Genomic DNA, 16,977 nt, shown 5'->3' with positions numbered 1-16,977 from the left:
AACTTTTATAATAATTTTCTTTTGCTTTCTTTAGATCTGAAGTTAGTTTATTTCGAAGCTTCTTGAATTCCTTAAATAGGTTTACATCGCGCGTACTAATAAAAGCATGATACATCTTGTTTTTTTCTTTCTCTTATTCTTCTGTATAATGCAGGGTTAATCCAAGGTTTTCGTATTGCTTTCTTATTCTTTCGGCCACATTGTAAAGGAAACGCATCATCACACCTTACCTTTAACTTGTTGTAGAATTTCTCGTAAGCATTATTAGGATCACTGCAGTCATACACGCTACTCCAATTTATTGCCTCCACTAACGCAAAAAAAATTTTTCGAGCGATTTGTCATTTATCACTCGATACTTGCTTACTTCAAGATGTCTGCGTGTGAAGTGATCAGTAGCACAAAACACGGGTGGATGATCGCTTATGTCGCTAACTATCACTCCACCCATTAGTTCTGATACACTGATATTCGTAACACAGATGTCTATGGTTGTACCTGTTTTAGGACCAATGCGTGTGGGAACCGAAATCAAATTTTCACATCCGTATGACATAATCAGGCTCTTGTAATTCATCGCGCACTGATCATTACTAACCGAATTTATATTTATATCACCGAAAACAAAAAAAAGGTAACTTGTTTGTCTGAAAAACCTGCAGCAATTGCTCAAGAAAGTCTAAGAAGACACGTTTACAACCAGATGGTTGCCTAAATATGGCAGCAAGCTGACATTGAGATATTTTTATAACTAAGCATTCAACATTTACATTTGTGATTGTGCACTCCTCAATGATGGTGTAAGCATAGCTATGACTGATATATACCGCCACACCCCTTCCTCTTTTCCCTACGCGGTCCAAGCGTATGCAGGCGTAATTGTTAATGACGGGCGTATCATCGGTAATCGTCAGCCATCTCAGCACGAGAGACTCCAAGAAAATTTGTAGGCTGTCAAGCTTGTTTTTTATACTTATAATGTTGAAATGAATCAAAGAGAAGTTAGATTACTTGGTCTTAAATGCGGTGTTAAATACTTCTGATGTGTATACATCACACGTGCTCATCTACAGTAAAGAGAAAGCAAGCTTATAATTAGCTGATGCAATCTTTAGTTCATTTTTGCAAGGTCATCGGAAGAAGAGATTCGCAGGACATGGCTATCTTCGTCTTTCCTTGCTAGGACCTTGCCACCTGCTGTCCACACAAACTTCCATTTGAGCTCTTTCTTCTTTGCCACTGTTGCTCCAAGCAACTGCTTGTTGTGGCGTGTCAAATGTTCATTGACGAAAATTGCACTGTTAACACCAGCCAGGCCAACGTCTTTTGTACCAGTTCTCATGTTCTTAGCCTTGGCTAATATCGAGTCTCTCTTAGCGCGCCTCACAAAACGAACAACAATGCTCTTGGTTGTTGAGTTCGCAGTTGGGACTCTATGGCACATATCAATGTCCCTCTCGTCAACTGCCTCTCTGACTAGTTCACAGATTTTTCGAACGGCTACTAAAGAGTCGCACTCGTCCGGAACGCCTTTTATCTCAAGGTTGTTACTTCTTTGATACTGTTCCAGCTCTTGTAATTTCAGAGTTAACTGATAACACTTCTTCTGGCAAACTGAGTTCGTTTTGTTTGATTTTTTTTACTTATTCCTTCATTTTCATAAACTCATTATTTCAAATCTCTTTCGTTTCACTCTAACCTATCTATTCTCAATTTTTGCTTGAATTCTTTTACATTTCTTATTTCTAATTTTATTTAGAACTACCAAGTTGTTGGCCAATACCCCAGACTGGTTGTGTGCCACTAACTCCAAGGCTCTACAGCTTCAACCTGCCGTTTGTGCTGGTCATGGCTACAACACACCGAGACGCCACGGACACTAAGGCGGAAAGCACACGACTGGTGAAATCTTATTCAGTGCAAATGAGCGTATAACCAAGACTGTATCTCACAGCACCAAAAGAAGCGGCCCGGAGCAAGGCATAAAGCAAATCGGTGAAGATTTAGCGCAGCTAGCAGTGGAAATGGAATCAGAGGAAACTCAAAAGGAATAAGAACGATTAAGGATGCTTGTCGAAGAATCTTTAATAGGACTGTTCCGGCATAAAACAATTCAGCAAGAGCAGCGCTAGTCCGTCGAAGAGCCCACGTACGTAACAAAGGCAAGTGTGGAACAAATGTAGGAAGTAGAGGTAGAAGATCCTGAAAAGACGCTAAACCCAAACCCATTGAGGCGAACTCGATCTAGTTATGCTCTCTCAGTATATATTTTCCCTTTCTTGGGTATTAGTGCGCTTCGCTGACAATCACCACTGTGGCGGCACTGGGAATACTAAAGACTGAGTAGGAAAACGAGGAAGGCGCGTCGCTACCATAATCAAGGCTTGGTGTCTTTAAATAAAAGGGACTTCGGCATAGTAAATGAGGCTTCATCCCTTCCTTCATATCTTGACCTTACTTTTGCGCTATCCTGCTCGCTTCCCTTCGCCTCATCGCGCGGTACTGGGCCGCCTGAACAGTATCTACGCTGTCAATGCTCATACCTTACTCAAGTACGCAGCGATGTTTGCGTCCGCTATACCAGCATTACGCAATTATGCCGCTGAGCCACGGATACAGTGGAAATTCATCGGGGAAAGAGCTCAGTGGGAATGGCAGATTACGAACAACGCGTTGAAGCGCTTCTTGGGGCGCAGCAGCCTCCACACGGAAAGTCTCAAGACTGTGTGGTGCGTAATCGAGGCGCTCATGAACAGCAGACCGCTGACATGCTTCGAAAGCGATTCGTGTGAGTTCCATGTTCTGAACCGTTTGCACTTCCTGCTCGGAGAACGTACTATATCGTTACCACAGGAAAATTGCCTGCTGTCGCATAACCGATAATGTTGACGGACTGCATTATATCAGGGCGGATATTTATTTTAGCCCAAGAATCAGGTTATATTAATCGGCCACGGACTTACACGTCCCGAAAAAAATTAAAATCTGAGGTTTTATGTGCCAACCACGAGCTGATTACGATGCACGCCGCAGTGGGGGACTCCGGAATAATTTTGACCACCACGTGTTCCTTAACGTGCACGCAAAGAACAGTACACGAGCGTTTTTTGCATTCCGCCCCCATCGTTATGCCGCCGCAGCCGTGATCGAACCCGCGACCTCACGTTCGGCAGCGCAACGCCATAGCCACTGAGCTACTGTGCAGGCCAGGTGCCGTCTTTCAGAGCGCATGACGCTCGTTGCTAGCCTGCCGGTATAGGGGAGACAGTGGGCGGCGTGCTGGCGGCAATAATAGTGGTCCATCACGCGTACACGTCCACCTACGACACCCGCCAAATTCTTCGAGCAAAGCAGACATTCGAAGTCGTCCTGGCTGTCGCCAACATACGGCTGACAGCTGAAGTCTGGAAGAGGTGGAAGCGGGCGTACTGTCCTCCTGTCGCGGTCGCCGCGTCACCGCCCAAACCGTTCCTCGTCCAAGCTACGCATAGCGACTTCGTACAACCGCAAGGCGACACAGCTCCACCAACAATGTTGCACTTGAGCAGAGTGCTGTCATTGCTGACATTGCCATTGACATTGACATTGCCATTGGAAGAGGCGGCGTCGTTCGAGCTTGCACCGACTGTATCGTTTCTTGGTCCATTGTGAGCCATCCTGTACAAAGACTGTACACGCTATGGATGTGGGCGGCGGGTCAACTAGGCAAGGATGATGTTTATCACATTGTTACGTCACTGCATTAATCGAAATATAAAATCAACCCACCAACCGTATGTAATAACTGCTTTTTACGCTGCTGTAGTAGGGCATCACATATGTTTTCTTCTAGTTTGCAAAAGAGCGCCTAGGAGTATCTTCATATTCGGCTGAAAGTTCTGGTATTTGCTAGAACTATTTGAGTTCCGCTAACATGCTGCACGAGTATTTTACTGGGTTAAACAGTTATGAGTTAGCAATCGGGTCATCTATATAACATCACGTAACATGGCACTCGTACGCCACGTAAGAGTATGGTATGGTAAAACTTTATTGTGGACCTTCGGAACGCGCGTCAGCACGTAGCGGGCCGCTCCCACGTCGGTACCGAAAGGCTGAGCCTCTCTGCTGCGTCGCGGGCTCGATACAGCAGCCCATAGCTGTGCTTCAAGATCGGGGCTGCTTAGGGCGGCCTCCCATTTGGACGACGGGACCCCGTCGCCGTCGCGTAACGCGGGGCACCGCCAGAGCATGTGTTCTAAGTTAGCTACGTCTGAGCATAGCTCGCAAATATTGGTCGATTGTATCTCTGGATAGATTCTGTGTGACAGTGCAGGGTGAGGGTATGCCTTGACCTGGAGTAACCTGAGTGTTAAATCCTGTGGTCTGCCTAGTTTCCTACGTGGCGAATGATATCGTCTCCGTCCCATGTAAACATGTTTGGTAAGTTCGTTATATGAGGAGGGAGGGTCCCAATTGTCCATAACCTCAGCGCCGCGCCACCCGGGAGCTACGCGGTCGACGACTCGTCGCGAAGCTCTATGGGCCGACTCGTTGAGGTTTGGCGCGGCGCTTCTACTACTGTACCACAATCGCATAACATTGGCAGCAAAAAAGAAGAGTTATAATCTTGCTATCATAGGTCACAAAATTATTTTAACGGGTATTTGAACGTACATCGCCACACACATCGCTAAAGGCAGTTGCATCTGCCTTTAGTCCCCACATCCTAGACAATGTATTGTCTAAATAAAGCATTTAAACAAAATAAGAATTCCTTTTTTTTTCGTGATTGCAATTCAGCCTGGAAACACAACAAAATGTTCTAAGATTGTTGTATTTTACGAGTCACAGTGATCAAGCAGGAAGTGAAAATTCGCGTTAGCCAATTCAGTGGTCTTCAAGGTTTTGGATGCCGTGCTACAGGACGTCTCGATCGATGCTCACGCCCACCACCTCCCGCATACCTGCAGCGTACACACACACGCACAGCATGTCTCCGTTGAAGTCGAAGTGCCCGGACAAAATCTAGAGGCTGTCGTAATCCTTCCTATATTTATGTACCGCCGTCTAGGTGTAGGTCTTTGAAAGGGTTGATGCCGACTTCTGCATCGGACTTGCAGAAGAACTGCAAATTTCACCCTGCGCAGATAACACCTATTGTGACTCGGAGTCGAGGACCAGAAACGGACTCTTAGAGCAGACGAAGAGGAGACCGAAAGCTTTATACACTATGTACAGATATAGCAGGTATATGTAGCGGTGCTATATGTATAAGTAGCGGAGCCGAAGAGCGCACCAGATTGACGGGGCAGCTGGTGGCGGCTCTCTTAACAATGGGCCGCTTCTGCCTTAAATCCCTTTGGCGATCCATCGTCGGCAGGAACGAAGCGGGGCGGCTGGCTGACGTCACCCGCGTCGCATTCCCTTTTCGTCGCGGCAGCAGCAGTCTTGGTGCGGCGTACCACCGAATTCCTCAGTTCGACCAACGGGAACGGGTCGGCGGTTTCGTGGAACCTTGCAGGTTGTCAGTCACAAGGGCAACCACTTCAGAAGAACGAAGAGGTGAGGGGAGGGGGGGGGTAGTGCCCGTTGCCTGGATGATAGGCACGCAGTGTGGCACAACACCCCGTCCACCACTTGGAGCATGAATTTGCCCGCTAGCAGAGGCGCAAAATGACGATTGCTGAGCAGTCCATATTGGTGTATAAGCGAAGACCATTGCTGCGTATGCTTCTGTAAACATTAAATCGGCCGTGTTATTGGCAGGGTGTCAAACCGAACCCGAAACGAAAACTATAGCCGAATCGGAATTCTAACCGGAGCTGAACCCGATATGATTTCGTAGAACGTGCCGGAACCCGAACCTAGACTGCAGGAGCCGAAAAAAAGTAATAGTGGTTACCGGTTCGGTACGAACGGTTCAATCATATAGGGTGCAGACTGGCGCTCCATAGATAAGAAGATTCAGCGTCGTATGGATAGATTAGTGTCGGAACGTTGGGCAACGTTTTGCCAGACACTTGACCCCCTCAAACCACTGTCTCACATTTGGAAAACAGTTCAAGGTCTGCGTTGCCTTCCGGAACAGCGTTTTCCATTCAAGGCGCTCGCACTTTTCCAAGGGCGGCAAGACATCGATGTCGCAGAAGACTTTTTTGCGTGGATCGCAGACCAAGCGACTCGTCCGGATCCTCCAGCCCGAGATGACGTCCCCCAATCCCGTGATTGCCGCATGGGCCTTCCTTTTACAATGGAGGAGCTCGAGGCGCACTAGCTCTCTGCAGGCGCTCATCATCTCCGGGTCCAGATGGTATATCATACCGAGATTTGTGCTATCTCGGAGAATCCACACGGATAAAATTGTTGAGTCTTTACAACTCCTTATGGAAGGAGGGAAATGTTCCTGACGAATGGAAAGTAAGCCGCTTGGTACCACTCTTGAAGCAGGGCAAACCCCACTAGAGCTCACCTTTTACCGCCCAATAGCGCTGGCCAGCTGTGTAGGAAAGATAATGGAACGGATGATCCTTGGCCGCCTGGAAGGGTACCTTGAACACTACAAGATTTATCCGAATTCCATGGCTGGTTTCCGACGTGACCGCTCTTCCATCGACAATGTAGTTGATCTCGTTTCGTATGTCCAGCACGAAAGGACCCCTAAGCGTTTATCTGCAGCTTTATTTTTAGATGTGAAAGGGGCATACGATAATGTATTACATGAGGCCATTCTCGACGCTCTTGCGACGGTTGGCCTGGCTAGGTGGTCGAGTCTTTTTGTGGATTGCAAGTTACCTATCTGCAAGATCATTCTATGTGTTAACTGACGATGGCCCAACTACGCGACGCTATACCAGCAGGGGCGTTCCTCAAGGCGGTACTCTCAGCCCGACCCTATTCAACCTCGCTCTTGTTGGACTGGCTGAATACTTGCCAACTACCATCAAAATTTCAATATACGCAGACGACATCTGTGTCTGGACTTCGGCAGTCACACGTCCTCAGATACGTGCATGGCTTCAAAGAGCAGCTACTTTGACAGCGAGCTACTCGTGTGAACAAGGTCTCAGCATATCACCAGAAGAATGCGCGCTAGTGGCATTTACTCGCAAACCAATGACGCCTTATGTCATCTTAATCTATGGGCGAACCATTTCCTATGCCAGAACCCACATATTTCTTGGCTTAATTATCGACCGAGACCTCTGTTGGAGCCCGCACGTGGCCTATCTACATGAAACGGCGCCTGACAGCAACCTCCCAGTTGTTTAAATACTTGACAGGAAAGACGTGGGGGATGTCATTAGACGCAATGCTGAAACTCTACAGAGCTCTCTTTCTCGGTTATTTAAGATATAGTCTGGAAGACAAATATTCCTGCAAGACAAATATTCGTGTTCTGCAGGCAGCACAAGCTCAAGCACTCAGAGTTTGTCTTGGTTTGCCCAGATGCACGTCAACAGAGGCAACTATTGCGATTGCTCGGGACCATCCAATACAAACTCACATTACGGTGGAAGCCCTGAGAACGCACATCAGACATCTTGCACGTGCCCCCCATCACAGACCTTGCAACGCTACCTTCAGAGAGGCACCAAGCATCAGAATCAGAATCAGACTCAGAATCTCTCTAAAACTATCGTCAAGTACAACGACAAACTTCCCTGGGGCTTCACCGCTGAATCTAAACCATCGATACCCCCTTGGTGTCTCATCAGCCCCACAGTCCATCTCAGCGTACCAGGAATCGGGAAAAAGTCTGAGCTGTCGTCGCCTGTGCTGAAACAACTGTCTCTGCTTCTTCTGCACGAGAGGTACGCGGACAGTATACATATTTATACTGATGGTTCCACAAACTTCCAGTGATCGCCCAGTGCTGTGGTTGTCCCAGCAAGAGCTATTACCATCAGCTTTAGGACTGACCACCCAACGACATCGACATCTGCGGAACTAGCTGCTCTTCGCGCTGCACTTCGTTTCGTCAATAGGGAACCACCTCGACAATGGTCAATCTTCAGCGACTCAAAGGCAGCCCTACAATCTGTGCTATCAGCTCTGCGTCGCGGGTCATTCGAACAGCTCGTATTCGATATTAGATGCCTACTCCATACATCACAGGAGAAAGGACACCACGTGACATTTCAGTGGCTGCCAAGTCACTGCGGCGTCATAGGAAACGAAGACGCCGATAATGCCGCTCGAGCAGCTCTTGCAGACACACAGGAAGAGGCCATACCACTTTCACGGTCCGACGCAGCCAGCAGACTTCGAGTGCTTTTACGGGAGATCACGCTCTCTCTATGGTGCACACAAAGCGGCCAGACCAACCGGAGCAATCGTCAATACGACCTGTCCTCTTTGATGCATCTCTTTATGCCAACTGGACACCGCCGAAGTGAGGCCACTCTGTTTTATCGCTTATGGCTAGGGGTGGCCTTCACGAAATCTTACTCATTTCGCATTGGAATGGCCGACAACGCTTTCTGCAATACCTGTCTTTGCGAGGAGACGCTAGAGCACATTCTGTGCGGCTGTCCTGAATATAATGTTCAGAGACAGTTCCTGGCGTCTGTTCTAGCTCACCTTGACAATAGACCATTGTCAGTTGCAACTATTTTCACATATCGCCGACAGAAGACATCGTAGCTGAAGGCGACGAAGGCGACGATACTTCGGTTTATGAAAGAGACGGGCTTGGACAAGCGGCTGTGACAGTGATGTCACGTACCGCGCAAGAGTGACGGACTGTAACTGACGATGTGTGTGCTGTGTTGTGTGCCTTCTCTCTCTCTCTCCTCCCCATCTTTCATCCTCCCCATAACGGTCCCATGTGTAGGGTAGCAAACCGGTTAAGCTAAACTGGTTAACCTCCTTGCCTTTCGTTCTCTACTTTTTCCTTCCTTCCTTCCATAGATAAGTGATTCTTCGAAATTCTTACTTTTTTCAGACGGCGCACCCCACGAGCAGATAGTTACGACTGACGAGTTGCGTTATGTGCGAGAATGGGTGTTTGTGCTTGTAAGGTGTGTGTGTGTGTGTGTGTGTGTGTGTGTGTGTGTGTGTGTGTGTGTGTGTGTGTGTGTGTGTGTGCGTGTGCGTGTGCGTGTGCGTGTGCGAGTGTGTGTGCGAGTGTGTGTGTGTGTGTGTGTGTGTGTGTGTGTGTGTGTGTGTGTGTGTCCGCTTTGAAAGGAAAGCGGGGAGAGCCTCGGTAGCGAGTGCGAAGCATTTTTGCCATGCTAGTAGTGTATGTCTCGTAAGCGTTCGCTTTTGCACTTGTGATAAAGGTCAGACATGGCCAGACCCTGCAATGTTATGTCTGCACTGTTATGTCGCTAAATTGCAATGTGCGTTTGCGAAGAAAGAAACTTACGATAATTAGGCTGTGACCGTGAGAATTCGTGTTTACAAATCCATACGCTTATACGCCCAGGAAGACTATTTTCGACTAGCAGTGTGCGAATATTTGAAAGTTTAAGTACGATTCGAATAGTCTTTGTTTTTCTATTCCAACTCAATTCGAAAGTCTACTATTGGAAGTTCTCGAACGTTCGTTCTGTTAGAATGCTATAAGTGACAGCAACAGTTCTTGCAGCCTACAGGGAGAAAGACTGATGCATACGGATACTCGTATGAATGATTCTGGTTTAGCAGCACCGCAGTTGTTGCGCATGCGATCGAGCTCCTGAAAAAAAGAAGAAACACATGGAGATCACTTATGCACAATAGGTACCAGCTGTTGGTAAGTATATGCCTCGTCTTAGGCAGCCTATGAAGTTGCTGCCTCCATTTAGACAAAACACTTCATTATTCGCACAATCTCGCCATGTCTGGATTCCTACAAAACGATGTGCGGCGCTGTAGTATTACACTTAACTTTTTCAACGAGCACTACACTACATTAGGGACGTGCCGTTCTTTTTTTTTTATTACTTTCATTGAAATCGCACATGTGATCGTATCGGTATCACGGTATACATATATCAAATAATTTCAACAGGCCCTTTGTTGCCGAACACAATCCACGAAACTTTTTATTTCACTTTTTTGTAGAAATGGGAAATATACGATATTTCGATATTCAACGGTAATTTTTCTCGAATACTCGTATTCGATTCCAAAGTTTTGCTGTTCGAACAGCCCAGTATAGTTTTACTCTTTTGCCTGTACTAAGTGCAGATGACAATAAAAGGACACGCGGATAAGATGCAGTGCAGCGATGCACGCGTCGAGGCGGCCGGGCCGCGCACTCTTGCAACGCCGGCACTGCCCAGGATGACCGCTTTTGTATGTATGGCTGCTGTAGCTGTGCAACATTAAACTTAAATGACATATTTATGCGAGTACATTGATTTCTGCCTCCCCGTGTGCCAGAGAGCGCATTTCTTGAACCTCCCGACAACTCTTGCGCATGCATGCGCCATGCGGACAAGTCGACAGCATTGTGCAGCGTTGTGGAGTAGCAACTCCAGAGTTCAATTGATTCCGGAATCATTCCACATTATTTAAACACCTGGATTGGAATGGAAATGGAATGGTGGCACCAATCGGACAGATGGAATGGAATGGCAGCCCGAGATTCCGGAATGGAAATGGGAATGGAATGGGTACATAGTCCTGGAACGCTAAATGTTAATTCGAAGCGAGAATGAAAAAATGGTAAATTTTCCATTTAAACTAAATTAGGCTTGGCCAAAGTATTGTATTTCTCCCAAGGGTTCTTTCACTATCTACCTATATATATAGGTGACTGCCTCGGCGCGGTACTTATAAACAACGCTGTATTCTGCACATTCTACACTTCTGTACACTTGGGAACATTTCTGCGTTACAAGATTAGCATGCGTTTAAAGACAGTAAATTTTAGTTGTCAAGAATGATTCGGCTTAACAAAAGCGCACTCGACCCACGACATAACGGATGAATCGAGGCCGAAAACGACGTACTAAACGATTGCTCCCTGCACGAGTCCACGGTGATTTGGAACGCGTGTCATGTCTTTTGGCACGTTGACGAGTATCTACGAAGAATGCACTATAACAAAAGATCAGACAGCTGTCCGGGAAAAAATTGCACCTGGTAATATGCCAGCAGACGCGAAACAAAAAAAGATCGCCTTGCAAAACATAGCAATGCGTTTCGTGTTCATGTTAGTCCTCAAAGTGAGAGAATAACGTAGTTGAATGCAACTCATACGCAACGGCGTAGGATTTGCTTTAAGCAAATGAATTTCGGTGAATTACAGATTTTGGAACAAGTCGATCTTACTTAGAACACAAGCATTGGGGCCCTATAACGTAATACTATTCCGATATCTTTTTATTCCGATCTCCTGAAGTCGAATTTACGTCACAGCCGACGCAAGCATCAGGCGGTGAACCGCAGCGTTCTGTGAACAGCCAAATCAAACGCTGTCCTCGTTTATAGGTGACTTTTGTTTGCATTCAAAACGAATACCATTGCTTACATTGAGAGATTTTTCGTACCTACTTGGCTGACAAGAGGTGAGAAGCACGTCCAAGTGGAGAGGGTTCTGATGGGGCCGAGCCAGCGCGGTGTAAATAGATAACCGGATGAAGAGGGTGGTGCCGGCGTCTGCGATTTGTCCGCTTCCCCTTACTTAGCGTGGGGTGGCTGGTCGAAAATCACGGTGGCGTGCAAAGGAAAGTTAAGAATGCCGTTAAAACAGATCCTCAGCAAAGAATAGTTGGATGAGCGACGCCGTAAACGTGCCGAAAGGGCTCGATAACATTACACGGCCTCTCAAGAAGTTTTGTTATACGCAAATAAACCCATGTTCTCCGGCAAGTGTGAGTAGCCAGTGTGTGAGTGATCGGCGGGCAGCCATCTTCTATTCCTTTTGGAACGGGGAAGTCTCCAGCTGTTCAGAAAGAAAATTCAATTTTGTTCGGCACAGTAATGCGACTTTCATGCGTACACGTCACTTTGACGCGGCGAGTTTTCGCATCTTTGTGACGTCGCGCGACAGACAGGCGAAGTGGGCGCAGTCCGAGAAGTTTTGAGCAATAGTAGGGGACTAAAGGCGAAAAGGCGTCGAATCGGAAATAATTATTTTTCTTTTGTTTAGTCTAATCATGCGTAATCAACGTGTACGCGTCATATAAGGTGTGGAGCGATCGCAGTTTTCGTGACGTCGCGTGGCAGATCAGTGAAGTGGGGGTGGCCCTAAAAAGTCTTTGACCAATAGAGGAGTGCTGATTGCGAAATTGGTAATAGAAAAGTTTGGAATAGGTTTACGTTATAGCGCCCCTGAACCGCCTAAAGCCTGTTTCGCATGCTGTGGCTGCAGCGGGAAAAAATCGGCGCTGTCGCATGGGCGTCGCAATGTGAACACGTGTGCAGGAAAAGTGAAGCTAACTTCATTTGAAAACTCGGTGCACCATGAGGTCTTAACTTATCGTGCTGTTTGGCATAATCGTAAATAGAATAAAAACCGGGCAAACACCGCGAAGCAATTTCACTTATGAAGGCCTCAATCATTATAGGAAACATTTTGAACTATTGTTCTGAAGGAATTTACAGAGAGTGAACCTTGGCTATATCCCTTCGTTTTATTCGATGAAAAGAGAGATACAGAGAGAGAGATGGGGGGGAGGGGGTCGGAAGGGCGGACCGCAGTTTAGCATGCCATGAGTAATTGAAATGTTTTGGAGATATTTTGATCGCAAGCACTGAATATATATTTTGCAAACATATCGCATATTCGTGACTTCTAAGCCGCGCAGCTGAAATATGGCTGTTTGTGCTATTTGACAAGCAAGACAATAAACTTTTAGGCAATCATGTTTTATGTATTTCTTTGACTAGTCCCGAGAAAACACAAGGAATGCAGGTGATCGAAATTCAAGACGATGAGCAAAACGTGAACAAGATGAAAGCAGGAGCCAACGTTTCGAGTATAGTAGACATGCCTTTTACAAGGCCTTAAAAAACGGACTTCCACTCGTCAAAATGTTGGGTCCCGCTTTCATCTTGTTCACGCTTTGCTCATCGTTTTGACTAGTCCTATTGCACGTGTAACTGTCTTGAGTAGGCATCTTGTATATGGGTTTCTGAAATGAGGTTCCCTTTAGGCATGGGTACTGTATTGACCAGGCATGTGCTCTACCATTATACCACACGAGTGTTGACGCAATGCTTCGTTTGAGTGCTCATGACTGTTTCCACAGCAAATAGGCACAGGCTGCCGAAACCAAAAATGACAAAAGGCTTCTTTTAAAAACAGCAAACATTAGGAAGATTACAAGCAACAACAAACTGTAGAAATATCAGGCCGCACAACATGTTTCTCGTAGAAAAAAGTCCCCGTAACACTATTTTTCAACAATCTTGAAACTTCAGAATTACGTTTTTAGTTACGGGGCACGCATTAGTAAACAATTATGGAGAAAGGGTATTATTTACTGGAATTTGAGGAATTAAATGGTTCAGCTCAGCCACTCCAGGAGTGGGAAAGGTCCAAACCTCACCATTCCGAGGAATTAAAAGGAGTGGAATTAAGGGATCTCTACCCTTCGTAATGGAGTGAGATGGAACGGAGGGCCCTTTTCCACTACTCTGGTCGCCATAGAGCAAGATAAAGTTTAGCGGGTCGAATCGGTATGAATTTTCATTTCTCAGAACCAGAACTGAACCGGAAAGAAATCGGTGCGCGCTGAACCCGAACCGAACCGGTATTTTTTTCGATTCGACACCCCGGTTACTAAGTTTAGTAGGTCCCGCTATAAGGAAGCGTGTGATATTGGATTTGCTTGGCGTATTCATGGACTCATGGCTGCGGAGTTGGTGTGTCTTTTTATGATGTCTGTTAAGCTACCCAAGAGTTGCGCACGTCATTGCAGGAGAGCTCCTCTACCAGCTGGATGACTCGCGACCCATGTTTGTAGTCACTGAGCCGGAGCTTGCGCCCAAGGTTGAAGAGTGCAAGGAATCTGTGCCCAGCATTCAGGTGAGTTTTCCATTAACCTGCTCAGCTTGCCAAATACAAACGGCGCACTTATTTAACCTGGAAAGGATATACCGCGCTTGATATTATACATCCCTCGGCACATGTCGTAATCCCTAGAACACCCCCATTGCTAATTAGCAATGTATTAGCAAGTATTAATACTTGAAAAAACATTTATGATAGTATACGGTGTGATGATCCTTTCCAAAATACGACTCAAGGCGCCTGCGATGTCTTGTAACTTTTGATAAACCAGATTCTCGGTATTTTGGATTTACTTCGAAAATAGCCCTCATCGTATCATTTCAGGAAACGAAGCAAATGTGTCTTGCTATGGTTGAGAAAAGAAAAACAATTATTGAGAACTACAGATCGCAGCTGGTGCAGCTTGAATCTTCCAACACGTACTTTAAGTTTATCCGATTAAAAGATGGAAAAGCTTGCGGGCTCTCTAGCGCCATCCTGTATACTGTTTGTAGGCGATATAGCTAAACCAAGCGGAATCGCGCCCTTTGTGATCTACGACACGAATGATGTTGCTTGCCATGGAATGTATAAATCAATGGCTACCTATGTGCAATGTATAGAGAAGAGATATGGCGCAGGACAACAATTCATGAAATAATTTACAGGCGATAACCATTTCTCTATCATAAACGGGGTCCTAGCTGAGGATGTATGTGTGTCGCTGTTTGTCATAAAAAAATGCCATTTAACAGAAAAAGCATCCTCGTACCAGAGCGTGGTTCGAGCTCATCCCTTTCCATTTGCGAGCCACGTGTTTTAACTACCGCACCACGGCACTTCTGTTGTAGTGATAGAACAGTGTGGAAATGTTATGCAGCTCGATGCACATGCGGCGAGGCAATTATAGAGCGCCACTTTGTGCTTGCATTGCGGAGAAGGCATTAGCGTTGCAAGCAATGGAACGCACTTATGGTGCGAATGTTAAAAAGGCAGATTTCTTTGTGTATTCATCCGGGTTCCTTTGCGCAATGAATAATTAACCTCAAACACCTGTCAGAGTGAATTTTAGTGAAGGAGCAGCCTCTGCTCATTGTAATATATGTATGGTGTCAACATATCGTAAATGGCATGAACACGTCTGAAGTGCTTGCGTAAACATATTTACCATAGGAAGCGGGGCTATGATTTAATTACCAAGGCTAGTTTACCGTAAGGACAAATGAGGCTGTCAGCGCTCGAACTTCCTTATAGTGTTCTTTGCACAAATTCCTTGGAGCTATGCAAGAAATTACGAAATAATTTGGCGTAGTAGCACGTTAACTCATTCGGCCCGCAAAGCAAGAGGATTTATTTTTTTTTTGTTCGTAGAAAGGCATGGCAGTACCGGCAAAATAGCGAGGTGCCGCTTCGCCTCTTCGCTTCTTTGAACTTCTTTGAACTTTGAACGATTATCCTCGGTGAGATAATTGAGAATCTGAGAAACTGAGACACGTGTACCGTTCTGGCCTTCAGAGAAAATTCACGCCACTAGAGTTTGTAGATTTTGTTTTCTCTTTTGCCTGCACTTGAACGTGACGGCAGCGCTACATTTTTGTGACCTCACGTTCAGGCACACGTTCATGCTCAAAGAATTAAAAAAAAAGGCCTTAATTGTTTCTTCCTGTAGGAAAGTTGGCGACTGCAGTTGCACCACGCGCACAAGTGTTTTGAATGAATGAAGTAAGGCGACATTGGCCGCTCGCACATTCAACTCCGGTCCCGTCGGGAGCTACACAGGCGATGCTCCATTGGCGCGTCACGAGAGCCACTACTTGACGCTGCCTGAAAAAAATTGGTCAAGATTGATAGAAAATCCGTATGGCACAAAGGCATCGCATACACCTATCCCTGACTGGTACCTTAACTTTTCCCGGAGGCACTGGAAACATTGCGTCTTGCTTCGTGGTTATTCGAATCCGAAGCATTTGACATCTCGCGTCGTTCACGTCTGGTGCCCAGGAAGTGTTCCTGTTCGGCGAGAGCGCCGACTACACGACTCTGAGCGATCTGCTGGAAGAGGGACGCGCCGCCGGGACGGACAGTGGTAGTCGGCCCCCGCGCACCGACCCTCGAGACACACCGATGACCGTGCTCTACTCGAGCGGCACAACGGGCCTGCCCAAGGGGGTCGTCTCCTCGCATTTCAACTTCGTCAGCCAGATCGTCCAAAGCGGGTGAGCGATGCCGTTCGACTCCAAGCACCACCCGGTAGCTACTGTTGGCAGCGTGCACGGTATGACGACATTCTCTGCGCAGATAATGGACTTATTAGTATTATTTATTTAGAAATATTGCCATTCTCACACGAGATCAAAGCTGGAAAGGGGTTACACCAAGTACATCTAAAGAATTATTCACAAGAGTATATTAACGCTGTTACATTGTATACTGGTTTGAACGATGATATGTGGATTCCGCTCTTGAGTTTACCGGCATCACTATTTATTTAACTCGTTCCTTCAACAAAATGCTGCTGCGTGTACTTGCAGATGATGGTTTCGCTCTTTGAAATCGTAAATTTCCGAAAAACACAAGACAGAGAGAGAATAAAGTTTATTGTTTGACCAGGCTTCTTTGACTTGAGCCCAGCGGTGGGTGGTCTCCTCAGTCCAGGTAGCCTTGGCTCGCTGCCGCCACCCGAACCCTGTTCACCAACCGTAGATGGTCTTCAGGGTCTTGCGTCACCAACAGAGCCTCCCACTGGTCTTCTGACTCTTCTTCCTATTCTGCTTTCTGCTCGGTTTCGCGTGGCGATGGTGATGACTGTGGTACGTCTGTGTTATTCCTGCACCCCTGCACCATGTGACGCAGGGAGTTTGGCGTGTCCGACGGGTAGAACTTGCCGTGCCGCTCTAGGTCCCCGGGTATCTGGCGTGCAGCAGTGTTCCACGCGGGGAGGTTTCTAGCCTGGAGTCTTCTCCAGGCCACCGCTTGTTACTTAAGCTCGTCCGGGCGGGTAGTGATTACTCTGCTTCCTGTAGTGCGCCAAGATCTGCGAATGTTTCTTGGATATCCGTCTACCCTCT

General features: G+C 46.7%; 1 protein-coding gene across 1 annotated transcript in view; it reads left to right on the top strand.

Moving 5' to 3' along the window:
• LOC126547188 (luciferin 4-monooxygenase-like) overlaps positions 1 to 16,977 on the top strand; it is a 73,867-nt gene that overhangs the window by 16,184 nt on the left and 40,706 nt on the right. Inside the window, exons 4-5 of the mRNA XM_050195079.3 lie at positions 13,839 to 13,945; positions 15,911 to 16,125. Of these exons, the coding sequence (XP_050051036.2) occupies positions 13,839 to 13,945; positions 15,911 to 16,125 (322 nt within the window). The remainder of the gene's footprint in view (positions 1 to 13,838; positions 13,946 to 15,910; positions 16,126 to 16,977) is intronic.

Source organism: Dermacentor andersoni, chromosome 1, assembly GCF_023375885.2.
Source record: "Dermacentor andersoni chromosome 1, qqDerAnde1_hic_scaffold, whole genome shotgun sequence".
Classification (NCBI taxonomy): Eukaryota; Metazoa; Arthropoda; class Arachnida; order Ixodida; family Ixodidae; genus Dermacentor; species Dermacentor andersoni.
This window is presented reverse-complemented; position numbering and strand designations above follow the sequence as displayed.